Source organism: Megalobrama amblycephala, linkage group LG17, assembly GCF_018812025.1.
Source record: "Megalobrama amblycephala isolate DHTTF-2021 linkage group LG17, ASM1881202v1, whole genome shotgun sequence".
NCBI lineage: Eukaryota > Metazoa > Chordata > Actinopteri > Cypriniformes > Xenocyprididae > Megalobrama > Megalobrama amblycephala.
In genome coordinates, this window is record NC_063060.1 from 29,769,678 (window position 1) to 29,788,209 (window position 18,532).

The following is an 18,532-nucleotide window of genomic DNA, read 5'->3' on the forward strand; positions in this document are numbered from 1 at the left end:
ATGATAATATCAACCATTTTTTAAAGACATTTTGTCAAGTTTTTGGAGTCCCCCTCAACGAGGTGCAATGCCTTTGTCTGTGGACCATCGAGCAAATATGGCGGCTTCGCAATAGATGGAAAGCTTGAGCGAGCAAAAATGAAATGATTTCACTTCAGTTTTATTGTCCACAATCGCATCTGCAGAAAGGTAGGCTAAAATGCATTTGCCAACAGCATTGAAAGGTAAAACCATCAAAGTGTCCCCAACATTCTGCTAGGGGCAAGTGTTTTTAAGCTTGATGTTGAACATAATGGGCTTGATTGCTACCTTGCTAGCACACTCATAGTATGTAGTAACAGCAATGCCTAAACAGAAAGATGTCAGAAATATATTTCAAGTTATTAATGCACGCAATTCTTGGTATGCACTGCCAGTTTGAATTATTAAAATGACTGTTTCTGAAAAATTGGCTGCAGGGTTGAAAGCATTTGATGTTTTGTGAACCACTACTTATGCAATATATAGAACTTGATCCACAAAGATATAATGTGCTTTTCAGGAATTGCATCACAACAATTATATATCATGACAACTGTTAATACTTTTAACATGTTATTTAAACTGTTCATGTGTTATTTATACATTTAGGAATGGATGTTTTCTTTTCTGAGAGCATGTGATTTACATACCGTTGTCACATGAAGAGAAGAGATTTCCCCTGCTATCTGTTGGTGATTCTTTGTACAGTATTATCAGGTGTTTTATATTTTATTTATACAGTCACAGTGTCATAATGCACATAAGCAATCTGAATTCCTTCCTATATCATGTGTGCACAGTGTAGTGCCTATAATTGGTGTCCCTGTTCCTTCTCAGGATCAGCCATAATATATAATGCATACTCTAATATTGTTATAGCATTATTAATCTAAAACTCTGCCTAGTTGTATGTGTCATTTCCACTATCACTTTAAGCATGCAAGACCAACTAGTTGGGGTGCTTACCAAACATTGCATGTGCAATAGGAATTGATTATCATACTAAATTTATACATGTTGAAACTTGCTTTGAATCTTAATGACATTGTTAACCATCTATCAAGGGCAGTATGCATTAAGGTTGTTAACCAGCAATGGTCAGGAGCAGCAATGATCAGCTACAGAAATATATATTTTTTATTTTTACAAATAATAATAGCAGTATTTTTGTAGTAACCTGGAGGTGCACTTATATAATAACAAAAAAGTTAAATACAGTTATATGACTAAGTCACAGTTATGATGTTTAATTATCATATATACTCGAGGTAAGTATGACTATCAAACATAAGCAAAACTATCATATGTACAAATGTAAATGGCAAAGTCCATAAAGCGTAGGAAAGATTTGCATTGAATTCGCTTTGCATTTCCTGTATGTTTAATTATAGTTATAGAAATTCTATTTAGTTCTAAAAATGTAGAATCTGTTTATTTTTAAACTGTTTACACTATCAAATTCAATTTTATCCAAAGTGACTTTGAGAAGAATAAAAGCAGATGTTTTTATTTAGTTTAATATTGTTTTGTGTGCTTTGTGAAATATTATTAGAGGAGAATGTATCATTTTATTGTTGAGAAGACGAAAGTGTGAGCAAACAGTACTGTTACAGAAATTTACCTTTGTTCAGTAGCACAAAAAAATAACCTTAATCACTATTAAATGTTTGCTTGAAAGCAATCGTTTCAACGCAAATTAAGAAAAAAATGCATGCATTACTTATATCTTTTCAAGGCTTTAACATTTTTAAAATCATAAATCTGAACTTATTCTATTGGTTTATAAGTAGTGGTATTTAGTGTTGTCAAAAGTACTGACCGTCGGTAATGAAATTTTCAAAATGTGACACTTTGAGCACAGTTGAGTGGATTCGTAAACACCTCATCAGATAAGTCTGTGATTGGCTACAATGATCAATGCATGGGAGCGTTTGAAAGCACACGGAAGTGTTTGAGTTTGAAAGCGGGAGCAGGAGTGTTTTGAAGCAGGCATCTATCAGTGGATGTTCTGCTGATAAGACGCCTGCTTTCAAATGCTCCTGTGTGTATCCACTCGGTCAAGAGTATCATTGATGTCTATTTACAACATGTTTTTGAAGTGTTGATCATTGTAGCCAATCACAGACATATCTGATGAGCATGTGAACACAATTGCCAATCAGGTGTTTATGAATCATTTTAAAATTTCAGTACCGACTTGGTATCGCGGTCGGTACTTTTTGACAACACTAGTGGTATTTGTTGGGCACAAAGCAGAGTTTACATTGTTTATGGTTGCCAGGTAACTTCACAACTTGACAATATTAACATTAACATGAATTCAATTAAATATTGGTTTTCATGCTCATCATCTTTCCTATTTTTCTTCTTTTTTTTCTTCTTCTTTTGTTTTGTCCCCAGAAACGGTCCTTAGGACTCTTAGGAATGTCTGGTTTGAAGGAGAGTGCCAAAGTAGAGGAGAATGACACCTCAATGTCAAGAATCTCTCAGGACCTTTTGAACAGCGAGACATTCTCTGTAGAGGGGGCTACACCAGGACCATCAGCGCATTGTCCTCAAGAAACCATGGCACTACTCGATGACCAAGGAGACCTCCTGACCAGTGTCGGGTTTATGGACTCCATTTGCTCAGATGGACCAGCCAAGGCTGCTTACGTCAATGGATCCACCTCACCCCATATATCAGATGAAATCTTGCTGGATATTTCAAAAAACGTACCAGTATTCCTTCCCAAATCATTACAAGCTCAGAATTCTGTCACAACCAACGTCCACTTTGAAGGATCTGATCCACTCAGAAAAGAGGGGGAAATAACAATCAGGCAAACGTTGACTGCGGAGGATGTGGAGAATAGGGGCATATGGGGCTTTGATACAGAATCTCCAGAAAGTTCATTAGATAATTATGATGATGGAAATGACCTTACCTGGAATCCCCAAAGAGAATTTATGAAGTTCCTGTGGGATGATGATAACGGTCTTGAAATGGAGGAAAAACTGTCTCCCGTTCCTTCACCCATCAACCATAAAAGAAGAGCTCCGTCACCACTCTGCCATAAAAGAAGAAAACGTAAAGAAAAATTGGTGTTAAAAGTCGATCCTTCCGAGGACCTATACTCTGATTTGAATTTTGATTCAAAAAAAGATCATCCAGGTGAAGGAAGCCGGACAGAGTGCAGTCCTGTTAAGAAGAAACGTTCCCCAAGAAAACCATCCAAATTACAGTCAACCATTGTAAAACATACCAAGTATTTAAATGGAGCTGCTAAGGCAGTCAAACACCTGTTTCCCAAACCAGCCAAAAAACCTATTAGCAAGACACAAAAGATGGGACTGATTAGAGATAGTTTGCCATCAGACTCATGTTCTAGGGAGGAACCTTCTTTTTTTCAACGTAATAGCAGTTTTAAAGAGAAATCACAAGAAAACCGACAAATTAGATGTAATAAAGATACAACTAGTTCAAAGCCATTCATATGTAAGGAATGTGGGCAGTGTTATCATGATCATAGTTCGATGTTGCATCACATAAGTGTTCATCGGGACAAGCGACATAAAATTATGGAAGAAAAAAATGAGTTGCATCAAATTAAAGATGAAGGTAAAGATGCAAAGTTGCAATGCCCCCAATGTACCTTTGGAACTAACTGTCCGAACACCTTTGTGCAACATGCCAAGACCCATGAGAAGGACAAGCGGTACTATAGTTGTAACAAGTGTGATTTTGTTGAAATGAATGAAGTTGAACTGAGACGCCATTCGCTTCATAAACATGGCATCAGTGGTGCTGATCTGACTGTTTGGAAATCAGATGGATTTCAGGAGCGCAAAGTCAATAAATCAACATGTCCAAATTCCTACTCCTGTTCTGTTGAAAGAAAAACGAAAAACATTGGAAATCATGTTAAGGCTTCCTGTCAAACACAGTTTAATGAAGAACAGGCATCCTCACATTCCCTTGACAGCAGTGATGAAGAACAATCACTGACTGAACAGCCGACTTCTGTTCTTTCATCATGTGCAAAACCAACAGCAAAGTCACCAAAATTGTCACGAAAGAAAAAAATGTGGATGCACAAAAGTGTTCAAAGCCAATCAAAACTTGACAAATCAATTCACACGCTTTTATCTAGAAAGAAACGTAATGACCAGAGTGCCTCAGAATGCAACACTCATCAGGAGCCTCAGGAGTTTCTTGACAATAATGAGACCACATTCTCTGAAACAGGAACTAGTTTGTCCCCCTCAAAGTGTCTGAAAAGATCAGCTCATTCTAAAGATGGGAACACTAAAAGAACTTTTAAGTCTGATGGAAACGTTACTTGTTCAGAAGATGTTGGAAACACCAACTATATGCATTTAAATTTGGAAAAGCAAACACTGAAGAAGTCACCTTCCAAAAGGAAAATGTCAACTCCATTCCACAATATGCAGGGCCAAGATATTCTTTTAGATTTCCCAAAATCTCGACAAAATTTCAAGAAATCTGAAGCATCCAAGAGGAGAAAAGTCTTTATGAACAATGGTGACTTTATGTGTGATTCTAATGATGATCTTGGACCTGAAGAATGTGAAATCAGTAAGAATGCTAATGCACGTTTTGTAAGAAAACAGACTTCACCTGCAAAGGCAAGTCTTGTTGCCTCATCTAGTCACTTTGAGAGAAATCATGGTTCCCCGAGGAAGTTTTCTGTCAAAGACGAACACAAGGAAGAAGAGATCTCAGAGTCAAACTCCACTGTAAAGCGTGAACAGAACTCAGATGTTGAGACAGATCTGAAGGCTTGTCCGTACTGTCCTGCTGTATTTGAGTCAGGAATTAGCCTCTCTAATCATATAAGAGGACATTTGCACAGAGTGGGCCTGAAAGTACGCCATGCTGTATCTGCAGCTAAGGTGACTTCTCCTGACAAAGTACCTCCAGTTCGACGACGAACATTGCAACAGATCAAAACAGGTGATGCTTCTCTTGTGCTTGATAGACTTTCTTGCATCTATACAGAGTTTTTAATCAAATCAATTTAGGTAGTATTTATGCAGCAAAATCTTTAATTATGAGACTTTCTTTTTTTAAGGTTTAAAAATTCAAAAAAGAAAAGGTAGGAAAAAGACTTTGTAAGCTAGGGATTTTATTTAGTAGCTGGTTCTACCATTTAGCAACCATAAAATGAAAATGATCAGTATAGGTCTGAATTTTTATTTTGAAGTATCTCTAGAATATTTTGTGTATACTGCTAGGCATATAGCTGAACTTGACAAATGCTACTCATTTGAAGTTTAGTTGTTTAAAGGGTTAGTTCACGCAAAAATGAAAATTCTGTTATTAATCACTCACCCTCATGTCGTTCTAAACCTGTAAGACTTTTGTTCATCTTAGGAACACAAATTAAGATTTTTCATGAAATTGGAGAGCTTTCTGTCCCTCCATAGACAGCTATGCGACTACTACTTTGATGCTTGAAGAAGTTCATAAAGAAATCATAAAACAAATCCATATGAATTGAGTGGTTTAGTCCAAAATTTTTCTGAAGAGATTAGATTGCTTTATATGATAAGATTTAATTTAGGCTTTTATTCACATATAAACATTGATCAGCCGAAGCTCAACCGAACTTGAGTGACGCGCGAGAACAAGAACACTCAAATGTGATACTTAACACATGAGAATGAATCTCATTGGTTCTTGCACATCAAGCAAACATGCTTGAGCTTCCATTTACCACAACTGATGTGTGAGTTGATGAATGTTTATATGTGAATAAAAGCCTACACTGTAAAAAAAAATCCCAGTAAAATTTACGGTAAAAAACCGGCAGCTGTGGTTGCCAGAACTTTACCGTAAAAAATACAGTAGCAACGTAAAAAAAATCTGTTAAATTTACGGTAAAATAACGTATTTCATTAAATGTTAATTTACCAACCTAATGAAGTACTAATATCTGTTTTGTACCTTTATAATACACTGACAGTCACCAAACACAGTGGTGATAAGAGTCACATGATGAATCATAGTTCATCACAAGTAGATTTTCCACAAGCTCAAATGTGAAGTGTCACGCAGGGAATTGTGGGAATGTCAATTTACGTTTTTTTCACTGTAAATTTTACAATGAATTGTTATTTTTCACTTCCAAAAACTGAATTTAACGCTATTTTACCGTAAAATTACATTAAATGTACCGTTAGATCTATTACAGTTTTTCCTGTATACAGTACGGAAACTTTCTGTAAACCAATTGACAGTTTTTCACCGCAGCATTTTTACAGTCTTTTACTGTTAAAATCACGGTCATTTTTTACAGTGTAAATTCAAACTGTTCATAATATAAAGTGATCGTGTCTCTTCAGAAAATTTGGATTAAACCGCTCAATTCATATGGATTAGTTTTACGATCTATTTATGAACTTTTTGAAGCGTCAGTGTGGTAGTCACGTAGCTTCTATGGAGGGACAGAAAGCTCTCAGATCGAAAAGATCTTGATTTGTGTTCTGAAGATTAACAAAAGTCTTATGGGTTTGGAACGACGTGAGGGTGAGTCATTCATTTTTGGGTGAACTTGGGTCATTTAGCAGGTACAACCCAATGCATTTTTCAGTTGTGCTCCAAATGTACAAAATTATTTTTGCCGAAGTCCAAACCTCACAAAACTTGGTGTAGATGTTAGAACATATTGAAGATGCCAATGCCAATTATGCCAATTTTTCTGAATGAACTATCATCATGATATTTATATACACACAGTTTGTCTACAGGAAACAGTGGACCAAATTTTCTGATAATTGGCCAGATAGCAGAGCTACACTGAATTCTCTGCAGTGCTTTTTCATACTCCTCATAGACTCTCATCCCAATTTGCATGACATTGGTTGTGGATTTGGTAAATTATAATTTTATAAAAAAAAAGTATGACAAATTAATCAATGTATCATATGTGCATTGTCCAAATTTTTGAGTCCTGATGTATGTATAACTTACTCATACACGTATCAAGATTTATAAAAGAAAATAAAAAATTTGCAAAAATGTGCGCACCATCCACAACAAATTTAGAATAATTATACCACTCTCATGTATGGTGTGAAGTGCTCAAATCAGACATACTCATCATTAAGATTTTATAACAATTCAAAGGATAAAGGATATAATAATTTCTCATTTAAAAGACATTAGTATATATGCTGTAAGTGGAAACATTGGAGATTCACTGAGAATACAATGTAGAAGAGTTGGCAAATACAATTTTTCTTTGAGGTGTTCCTGTGATAGCACCTTTTATTTTGCAGTTTCTGATGTTTCTCTTCTTCAAGCTGTTTTTCGGTCCCCCCTTGATTTGTTTACAGTCAGAAAAGGTTGTGGTTTAAAGTTAGCAGACTGGTGCAGGCTGGTTAGTGTAGATCCTTTCAGTTTTAGTTTGTACAAATTTAATTTACATAATTTTTAATTTTACAAATCTTTTTTTACACATTTCATGTGGTTTCCCTTTTTGCTTTCTGATCCCAACAGAGGAGGACACACCCCAGACTGATAATTCTGCAGAGATGTCAACTGACTGCCAACAGACACACCTCATCTGTCCTCTCTGTAGGGAGTGGTTTGAAACAAGGACTGGGCTGTCTAATCATGTACGAGGCCACCTGAAGCGACTGGGCAAACCTACTTCCACCGCGTCCAAATCTCCAGTGATCATATTGAAAGAACTGATGCGTGACAAGAAACAGTTTCAGATGAAACTACAGGTTCTTGAGAAGAAGTGCCGCGCCACCAATTCTTTCCATCCTATTAGGTTGAATAACGGACTAACCTTCGCATCTACTGTCAAACGGCATAAAGATAAGGATGAAAAGAAAAAGATAGATATTAATAAAGGCTCACCACCAAGTGATCTGATTGGAATTTTGAAGAAAAGAAGAGCCCATGAAGAGACCAAAGCAAAGCACTCATCCCACACGGCGAGAAAGGCTCTCCATTTATCTTCAGGCAAAGACTGTGACCTGGAGATAGAACCTTTCAAAGCAGTGCCAAATTCACTAGCAGGTAATGTTTCATTTGTACCACTGATCGGCTGTAGTAAAGCAGGCCCACTCCTTGAAGGCACAGTTCTTGCAGAAAAGGAAATTCTTGGACTGTTTGCTCAGTCTTATGCTTGACCAAACCCATATGCTTGAAATACAGAGCATACAAGCATACGGGTTTGGAACAACATGAGGGTGAGTAAATAATGTCAAAATTATAATTTTCAGGGTAACTATTTTTTAAACAACATGAAAAGATTAATATATTTTACTGACTTGAACATGAAGAGTACATTGAGGTGTATTACAGTATCTATAATGACTAAAATTGGTTCATTTTCATGTGTTGTGTTTCTGTTACAGAGAAAAGTGAACTCAATAGAAAAGTTTGCGTGCACTGTAACGCCACCTTCCACAGTGGTGTTAGTCTCTCCAATCATTTGAGGGCATATGCACATAGAAAGAAAAAAGCTCTTCTGGATGGAACCAGTACGCACCTTTCTTTCCTCCTATGTAAATGCATCCGTGTACTTGCGTTTGGCTTCATGTTCTACTTTCATTGGGCTTAGATTTTTACAGAATGCATGTTGCATGCTCACTCCCTTTACTAAACTTTGCTTCAACTCTTTGAATTTCTCATAAAAAGTAATATGGAAGTAACTTAAACATTTTGAATAGTTTTTGATAATCTGAATTTAAGGATAATTCAGGTGCTTTTGGTAGCAGAGATTTATACTGATGTTTGATGGTTTATCAAATTGTAGTTGCTGCATGATGCCATTGTAGAAGTATTGTTATCATTTGATTTTATTTATTCACAATCAAATGTCCAATATATATATATATATAATATTGTTTATATAGTTTCTAATAAATGCATTGTTCATTATTGCAGCTTATGACTGTAAACAGAGAAAGCAAAGATCAAGGTCTGGTTCAAAGAAGAAAACTTACCCGCTGCTGCACACTCCAGAGGAAATCTATACACTTACTTGCAGGTAACCTCTGTTACAAAATGTAAATGTATAATTAATATAATATTACAGTTAGTCCTGTCAAATTGGTTAATTGTGATTTAAATGCATCTAACATAAAAGTAAATGGATATGTGTGTGTAATATACATACACACACCCACACACACACAAGATATATATATATGTGTGTGTGTATATGAAGAGTTCAGATGCAAAAGCCTCCAAGTGCCATCTGAAATTTTCTTCTAAAATGAGCATTTTTATCAAGCTCATATGTTTAGGTTCAGTAATTTCATTTTAATGGCAATTAATAGGTCATTTTCATTGCCATTAAAGTGAAATAACTGAACATAAACATAAGAGCTTGATAAAAATGCTCATTTTAGAAGAAAATTTCAGATGGCACTTAGAGGCTTTTGCATCTGAAGTCTTATTTATTTATATATATATATATATATATATATATATATATATATATATATATATATATATATATATATATATATATATATATATATATATATATAGTAATGTGCAAAAGTCTTAGGCCACCACCAGCTTTGTTTTAGCTATGTTTTAATGACCCATTTTATCAAAGAAATTCTAAGAAACTTCACATATTTTGACAGATTTCTTGGCCTTCCAGTCCTTTTCCATTCCATTTAGGTTTAAGAGAGCCGGTTCCTGCTATTGCTCAAGTGTAAGGGGAGGGTACTAAATGGGCACTAAATACTTATATAGCCTATATAAGTCTCTTTTTTTCCCAGCTTTTTCCCAGTTCCCAGTTTGAGTTTGCCTAATATGTGGGTGTACTATGTGTAATTATGTATATATAAATACAAACACATTCATGTATATATTTGAGAAATATTTACAAGTATATGTATTTATCTATATTTTATATTTATATTATATATAAATAAAAATATTTTGTACATATTTCTCAAAAATATATTAATTTGTGTGTGTATATTTAAATTACACATATTACATATTAAAATATTTAAATACATATTGTAATTATAAAATATAAAAAAGGTTACACTTTATTTTACAGTGCCATAGTTACATTGTAATTACTCAACTCAAATACTATTAATTAACTACATGTCCTTACTATAGAGTTACAGTTAGGGTTAGTGTTTGATTTAGGGTTAGTTGCTTGTAATTACGCATAATTTACAGTTATTACTATAGTAAGTACACGTAGTAACATGTAACTACAGCACTGTAAAATAAAGTGTTGCCAAAAAAAATCTTGTTTTTCCATTCCATTCACATTTGTCAATGCATTATTGTTAATCTACTGTGCAATTGTTTCCACATGCAGGTTTTGTGATCTAGTCTTCCAAGGCCCTTTGTCAGTGCAGGAGGACTGGATAAAGCATTTACAGAGGCACATTATGAATACCGCTGTACCGCACACAGGGGCAGGGATGGTGGAAGTCACCTCCTTCCCCACGGACTCTTGTTCCAACACCATACCACAGGCACAACCTTCAGTGATGCAAACATCCTCATGAGCCCAGGAACACACACAAATTGTCCTTGTAATATCAATTGTGTGTAAATTGTTTGGTTATTTGGTTTAAATTTTATATTGCCATCAGTAAGGACTTCTGTTTTTAATCTTAACGAGGATCCATTGTTATCACAGACGGCTTTTTAGATATTGTTACATTGTGCTGGTGTTGTACATGGTCAAAGAACGTACGAATGGTGGGTGAATATGTTGAGATTTCAGTGGAACCCACCACCAAAAGACAACCTTTACCTCAGATGCTTCTCACGTTGAGTTTAATCTGTCATCGCAGATTTATGCTCTACAAAAACTGAAATAATTCTGTATGTGGATTTTATAACAAGCCATTTTAATTTGAGAACCAACACAATTTTGTCTTTTTGTTGTCCCATCCATGAGCCTTGGAAGGTGCACATATAAGGCATATGTGTAAAAATGTAAGTCTATATATTTACTTGATTCAGAAGTTTAACTCATGCCAACACATCAGTCCTTGTGTGAAACATCCTGTTCTATTGATATTTAGCGGTTCAGACAGTATGCATGTCATAACTCCCCTGTTTACACCATTTCCGCTCCGGTAACATTTTGGTTTTCACTTATTACCCTGTTTTGATTTTATCTTAAATCTGTAAGTTTGCCACGTGTGCAAAAAAGAAAAAAAAAAGAAAAGAAAAGAAAAAAAAACATTAACTGTTACTTGTGTAGGCCATTTTTTTACAGTTCAGATATTTTTGTGTATAAACCTTTTTAGGTAATTTATGTGAAAAATGTAAATCACTATAAACATTTTTGCTGTTCGGAATAAAATGTTTTTGTCGTCTTCAGCTTGTTGCTGTGTTAAGCTATAAATGTAACTTGATTTGTCATTTTATACCACTTAATCTGCATATTGCCAACAATGCTAGCAAGACGTATTGTAGTCTAATAACCTAGATAATCTTCACAGAAACTTTAAAAAAGACTAAATTACAAGTGATACTGGAATACATGCAGAAAGCATCTACTGTATATCTTTTCTGAGGTACACCTACATTTATGTGAAAGAAACCAGTGGTTTTAAGAGCAGATCCTGAGAAGTTTGGTTTCATCAAGTTTAGGGGTATATAAATTCTCTTAGTAGTTTTCCCCCCATAGGCTCCATTTTTCTTCTAATGACACATGAGCAGAAGGGTCCTAATTATCACATTCAGCTCCAGACACACCCGTTGCTGAAGGATGTACAAATATAAAGAACAATGCAGCCTCCATTCACAAACAGTGGCATATTGTATTAAACTGAAGGGCTCAGTGTCTTGGGCATTTTGCTGTAACTACAAACAATGTTATCAAGGTGTAGAAATGTCTAGGGGAAACAACCGCAAAACCAACTAGAAGGAGGTGGGCAAATGCTCTGTAAACCAACATGTTTGAAGTAAGGCAGACAAGTTGAAACATGTATGTAAGCAAAAGTGTAATATGTAAATCTCTTAATTTACTCAAATGGAGTGTGCATCTTTGACTGGCAAGCCAAAATCAATTAGAGTACAAAAACAAGAGGTCACAATCTCGTAAATCAAATTCTTTTAATTTGTGATATTTGCAGGTATTGTTCTTTGTAAATATCAGTTTCTAGTACTCAAAATACAGGTTAAATCCTTTGTACCGTTGTACTTTTAAAACACTGTAACATGTATCCAAACCTATACACAACATTTAATAACAATAACGATCAAAAACAGAAAAAATAAGACCAATAATTATATTGCAGAGAATATTAAGGGCAGTATGTTCTTTGCCAAGCATGTGGCATATTCTATGATACAATCATTACGACAATGCATAAGTAAACCTCGAGCATCTTTACAAGGTCACTGTGGTTGTAATCATGAGGTGCAGTGTGTACATCCCCCCCATCTGGCAGTACTTAGTCCTTGATATGCCTCTTATCAGCACAATACAGCTAAAACGCTTTATATGTTTCACTGTTAACAAAGGAAATACAAAACACATTCTCAAACTCAAATGTGTGTTGCAATATTGCTGTTATTGCTAAAGAGAAAACGTGAACTTTCATAATATCTTTCATCATGTCACATCACGTCTTTGAGAGTGTATAAAATGTTGGTAAGCTCTGCTCCTAAACTCAGAAAAAAATCGTATGAAATACATGATACATATAAAACATTTATTGAAAAATTAAGTTAAGTTTGCTTCCATAATTAAAGACCTTGCTGAAAACTGGTGCCGATAGACACTTTTGAAATTTTAGGACACTTGATATTTAGGATAACTACTGACCTTTATACATAGTTCACCCAGAAATGCCTATTCTGCCATCATTTACTCAACCTCATGTTGTTCAAACCGGTATGACTTTCTTTCTTTTGCGGAACATATATTAGAAGATATTTCGAAAAATGTCTTAGTGTTTTATTAGTCCATACAATGAAAGTCTGAGGGGTAGGATGTTGTTTTGGGCCCATTTATGGACAAAATAACAGTTGAAACATTCTTTAAAATATAATCTTTTTGTGTTTCACATCAGTAAGAAAGTGGTAAAGGGTGACGGTGAGTGAATGATGACAGAATTTTCATTTTTGTGTGCACTGTCCCTACTCATCAGTCTGTATATTAAATATGGTATTATATAAATAACACAATATACACATGTAAATGTGTAACAGAACATAATTTAAACTAACCATACCTTCTAGTAGGCAAACAGAAGCAAACCAAACCTGTTGTTTGCAACGTTCCTGTTGTATTTTGCAACAAGTGTTTGTACTTCCTGTCTTTGAGGCCCATTTATAGACCATATATGTTGATGACACACTAGCAGGCCCATAGGCAATTCTTTCCAAAGAACTGAAACATCCATCATTCAAAAAAGTGTACACATTCCACCCCTTGTACATTCATTTATGAAATATTTTTGGCTATTTTTATTATATTTTCATCTACCAATAAGAGTGAAGTACTCTTTATAATGCTAAAATCCATTCCGAGTTCCACTAGTCACTACTCATACTTTCCTTGACCTCAAGAGGCAGTGTGTCAAAAAGATGATCCTCCACGAAGAGGAGGTTTTTCCGAAGAAGGCGACACTGGCCAAGTTGGAATGGAAGGCAATCTAAGCAGTTCCCTTTGAGCTCAAGTTGGGACAACTGAGCTAACTGGCCAATGGAGTCTGGGATGGAGGTGATGCTGTTATGACCCAAAAGTAAAACCTTCAGTTTGGAACATTTGAACAGTTGATTAGGCAGAACTTCTACCTTGTTCCCTGTGATAGCAAAATGTTGAAGGTTGTGAAGATGTCCAATCTCCACTGGTATACTTGAGATGGAGTTGTGGCTGAGGTCAATGTGCCTCAGTTTGGGCAGATGAAACAAAGCTGGAGGAAGGGTCTCCAGTTTATTGTGACAGATAATGAGGGACTCCAGACTCTTCACTAGGCCTATCGATGGTGGAATGGCAGTGATCTTGTTGTACCACAGCTTGAGACACACCAATCTTCTCAGGTGCTGAAAGCTGATGATTTCCTCAATGGTCCGGATATTGTTATTCTTCAAGTCCAGTTCTTGCAAGCTAGCCAAGCTAAAGATGGCATGGGGGATCCTCTCCAAATCACAGTTCTGGAGCTCCAAATCAACCAGGCTGGTCATCTTCTTGAGACTGTTCAGTACCAGTAATTTAGTCCCATCATTGTGTAACACAAGTTTGACGAGATGTGGTGACAGTTCTGTTAGATTTGTGGGTATTTTGTTGAGATTGCTTTTGAGATACAACATCCTTAAGTGTCTCAGATCTCTCAGTGACTCCAAACCGATCATCTTGTTGTGTTCAGAGTTCAAGTTCCCAATCAGGTTTAGTTCCTTGAGGCTCCTCAACAGATAAATCCAAGCTGGAATTTCTGCAACATCAGTAAACTTAATGTGAAGGCATCGCAGATGATCACGGAGAAAAGTGAAAGCGGTTTGTTCGACTTTAGCAGGGCAGTGATATAGATGTAGTTCCCGTAGGTTGGTCATCTGAGAAACTTTGGCTGAAATCCTGACCTCAGGAATAAGCTCTAACTTAAGGATTTCCAGATCAGTGAGGTCAAATACCGCATTAGGGAGTCCTGACAGCATAAAGAGGTGTAGTTCTTGTTCATCTTGAGCATTGGATGTTACATGCTGACGTAGTTTTTCAAACGTCCACTCGTGGTTAAGGCTAATTTCTCGTAGTTTGTTCTCACTAACCTCAGAGAGAAATACGCCAAATCGTTTGGAGTACAGCTGATCGTATTGGTCGACCATGTGTAGGAGAAATGCAAAGTCATTCTTGACATCAGGAATATCACTAAAGCTACTTTCCTCTCTGACTTTTTCAAAAGAGTACTCCTTGAGTGGTCTCCTGAAGAGCCAGTAGAGTGTATACAAACACACCAGTCCATAGAGACATATCATAGCCATGAAGGTGAAGAGAAGTTTCCTTAACATGAATGCCATGTTGTGCGTGCAAAGGAATTGTTCATACCCGGTCAAACTTTCGATTTTAGGATTGCATATATGGCAGAATCTGATCTCTGCAGCAAACGTTGACGTATAGCTCAAAATCAAAATGATCTTCAGTGCTTTTATTGCTGTCTGAGCCACATAGAGTTTGTAGATGAAGTCACTGTCTTCGATGTGAGCTCGAAATTTTCGCACTTTCTCAAAAAGAGCCTTGGCTTGTTCTCCATCTTTTTTGTCTAAGGTGGTCAGGCTTGGAGCTTCTGCAATGAGCTTTTCAGTAGGAAACTGCACTGTTGGAGTTTCAATCAAAGGAGTAGACTGACTGCTGTCCTCCGAGGATACATGTTTCTGGAAAACCGCACCGCCTGTGAATCTTTGCTTGTTTTCCTCAGAATCTTCACAAGCGGTTTCGGACAAAGCTTTCGTTGTCCATGGCGATTCAAAGCACCGCCCCAAAATGGAAACAAAGTGTTCAATCTTTGAGCTGGTCTTTGGGTACTTGAACCAAAAATTGCTGCTTACCATCAGCATTATGGTGTGTATGAGGGCAAGGTAAGGAAAGTATTTGTTATACCATGGTAGAGCATCATGGTAGCACATTTGGTTGACAAAAATATACTGCTGATAGTCCAGGTTTGTTTTACGTCCTCTGGGCTCAGGTTGAGACCACATACCTTCTCTTTTTAAAGGGGTAGGTTGAGTGTTAAGAAGTTCATGTGCAACGCTGTCAGGAAGGTCTGTAGTTGTTGTGGGTCCAGTCCCCAGAAGGGATGTTAAACAATCTGGTGGATTTTGTGTTGCCTCAGTGTTTTTCTCAAGAAAGGGAAGACATGCCACTTGGTCTTTGGATAACTGCATAGTCCCGGAAAAGATGGCTAACATCAACATTACCACCCCAATATAATCCATGAACACATCCCACCATGGTTTCAGAATGCGATAGGTTGGCTGAATGTCATTAAGGGAGGCAACTTCAGTGAGACTAAACATCCCTGTAATAAAGAGGAGTGCAGTTAGTGCATATGAAGCCAGTGCATGTTTGAACAGAACTAATTTGAGTCTTTTACTTCATGTCTCAAATGTTAATGATGTACACATTTGAAAGTCTTGGGTGTTTACTCCAAGATAAAATAAACACATATTTAAAAGAGTAGATTTACATTTAGTCATTAACAGATTCTTTATTTGAAAGCGACTTATGCACAAATGTGTTTATAAATGAGTGAGTTAAACCATGCAGAGTGCATGTACTGACTAAGCAGTGTGCACTATTCGTCAAATACCTTCTAGCCACATGTGGCTTCAAGTTACAACATGAAAGGTCCGAACCATCTCAAGAGTGTGTTATGTTTGAAATGGCACTTCACTGCGAAGTCTTACATGTTCGTGTGGCCAGAGTAACATGTGTCCATCCACTTTGGATATGTTTCCTGATTCCAGGTTAAAACATTTTTAACAGTCAATGTGGTATTAATATACCAGTTCTGTTTTTAAACTTACTCCCAGTGGCATGCACACAATTCGAGTGCTGCTTTATTTGATGCCTGCTATTTTCTCAGTGTTGCGTGAGAAATAGAGTCTGGAAACACATAACAGCTGTTAGTCATTAGAATTGTCTGCGTTAACTATTTACTGGTTTTAAGAAATATATAAGCTAAGAATCCCATTATTCAGACTTTGATTACATAGCTGGTCATTCCACAAACTGAGTTTCTTATGTGCCTTTATTTTGAAGGTATAGTAAACTTTTCAAGCTTCCTCCATCACTTCAATTCATGTTTGTTACATTTGTCAGAAAGGGGTGATCTTAAAAAAAAATACAGAAAACTAAACTGTTTTAATTAGTAAGAGAAACCTTGTATTATGACAGCAAAAGGACAAATGGCTAAATTAAATATAAAACTGACAACCCTTTTACTGTTTTTAAGTAATGAATTCATTCATTTTATTAAATTATTATTATTAATAATAAACTTTTTTAAAATAAGCTTTTCAGAATGGAAATGTATGCATTTAATCGATGACCCAGTAAATGGAAAACGTTTCCAGGTTGTTCTAAAACGTTTTTTATCAGGCTAATGAAACATCTAAATATAGAAATATTCATATTCATATGCAGTAATATGATGTCAGTTTCTACATATAAGGTAGACCGAGGCTTAAAACGCGAAACTGCACTAACATAACCTGCAACCCATGGGAATAATATATTTCTAGGAAGTAGGAAGAAATAACCCTCAAAGACCCAGATAAAAACAGAAAAACGATCGACTTACTGTCTCTGCTGGCGTTTTCACTGGGATGGAAGAGCACGCGCTGTTATCTTGATTCTCATATTGCTGTAGACGCTAGATTTGACAAAAGTTGTCGTTGAGCAGGAAACGGACTACAAAAGTCAAACACAAAATCGCCAACAAACAATCTTCTTTCAGCACAGAAATGTAATGTCCGTCAACCACTGCACACTCTATCCACAGAAGTCTGAACTCGGCAAGAGGTTTAAAACATGCGATTCTTTGTCCGACTTGCTGCGACTTGTAGTTCAGCAGCAGTCAAAATGACGGAGTTGTTCCGCTCGTCAACTGCGTATTTCATTGGACAATGACAGCGCAGCGTTTATGAACCCGCCGGATAAGGTGAATTATCTCCAGAAAGTCATATAGCGCTGAAGACGCCCTGAACCAAAAGCAGTATCTAGTTAAAGGTGTTTTTTCAATTATAGGTGGAGTCTAGGTGAATTCTGACAGCCATAATCTTTTAATAATTAAGACTAACCCCGTGCGCTCTTCTTCTTTTTTTCTTCTTCCTTTCTTTTATGAGGAAACTAGGACCCAGATGCTTGAATAGTGCAGCATTGTTTGGCTGGCACAGTGTGCAGGAAATGTCTTTGTAACAAACCAACCCACCTAAATGTTTTTTTCATGTTTCAGCTAGTTTGAAAGAGGAACATGGTTTTTTTTTTTTTCCTTTGTTATCTGGCTGAAATCATGAACACGCTTATTTTTCTTCCTCTTCTGTCATTTATTTTGTCCAACCTGTGTTTTGAATGCTTTTAATCATTCTTTTTCAAAAAATAACATGGCATGAATGTTTACTTTAATGAACAGAAGCCCAAGGCAATAAGAGATTACATTTCTACTCTTTATGCAAGTTCAACACATGTATTTGCCATAAAAGTATATGTCCCCACTTGTTTATCAGTGACTTTGCTTCTTTAGAGCTCTTGAGTGTCATTAGAAGGGAACGGATGATCCCTTTAGAGAGATATGAGTGTTCTCACAATAGCATGATTATAAGAGGGCCCAACCCTGGGTTTTTGAGAGCACTACAACTGGAATTAAACCCATAATAACTTTGTATGACACATCTGCATTAAGCACAAATTATTGGTGAATTTAGGGATGGTATATAAGTCTCAAATAAAGCATAGGGTAATTGTTGCTTTAAAAGCCTTGTCAGTAAACAGCAGAAATATGACAAATAGTTTTAAAATAAGACTGCAAATCACATGCATTTTCAATT

General features: G+C 36.2%; 2 protein-coding genes across 3 annotated transcripts; one reads left to right on the top strand and one right to left on the bottom strand.

The window, feature by feature from the left end:
* Window positions 1–12: 12 nt before the first annotated feature.
* On the top strand, window positions 13–11,359 carry znf644a (zinc finger protein 644a). Of its 2 annotated transcripts, XM_048164944.1 has the most exons (7): window positions 13–189; window positions 631–738; window positions 2,422–4,978; window positions 7,526–8,056; window positions 8,398–8,523; window positions 8,930–9,032; window positions 10,341–11,359. In XM_048164944.1, the coding sequence occupies exons 3-7, from the start codon at window positions 2,446–2,448 to the stop codon at window positions 10,531–10,533; spliced, it is 3,486 nt and encodes a 1,161-aa protein (XP_048020901.1). In that variant the 5' UTR covers window positions 13–189; window positions 631–738; window positions 2,422–2,445; the 3' UTR covers window positions 10,534–11,359. The 2 variants fall into 2 exon arrangements, with proteins under 2 accessions (XP_048020901.1, XP_048020902.1); XM_048164945.1 differs by lacking the exon at window positions 631–738.
* Window positions 11,360–12,083: 724 nt separating this feature from the next.
* On the bottom strand, window positions 12,084–17,888 carry lrrc8da (leucine rich repeat containing 8 VRAC subunit Da). The gene is made up of 2 exons (XM_048164946.1): window positions 17,287–17,888; window positions 12,084–16,002 (listed from the first exon to the last, which is right to left on the bottom strand). The coding sequence occupies exon 2, from the start codon at window positions 15,998–16,000 to the stop codon at window positions 13,526–13,528; it is 2,475 nt and encodes an 824-aa protein (XP_048020903.1). The 5' UTR covers window positions 16,001–16,002; window positions 17,287–17,888; the 3' UTR covers window positions 12,084–13,525.
* Window positions 17,889–18,532: the final 644 nt, after the last annotated feature.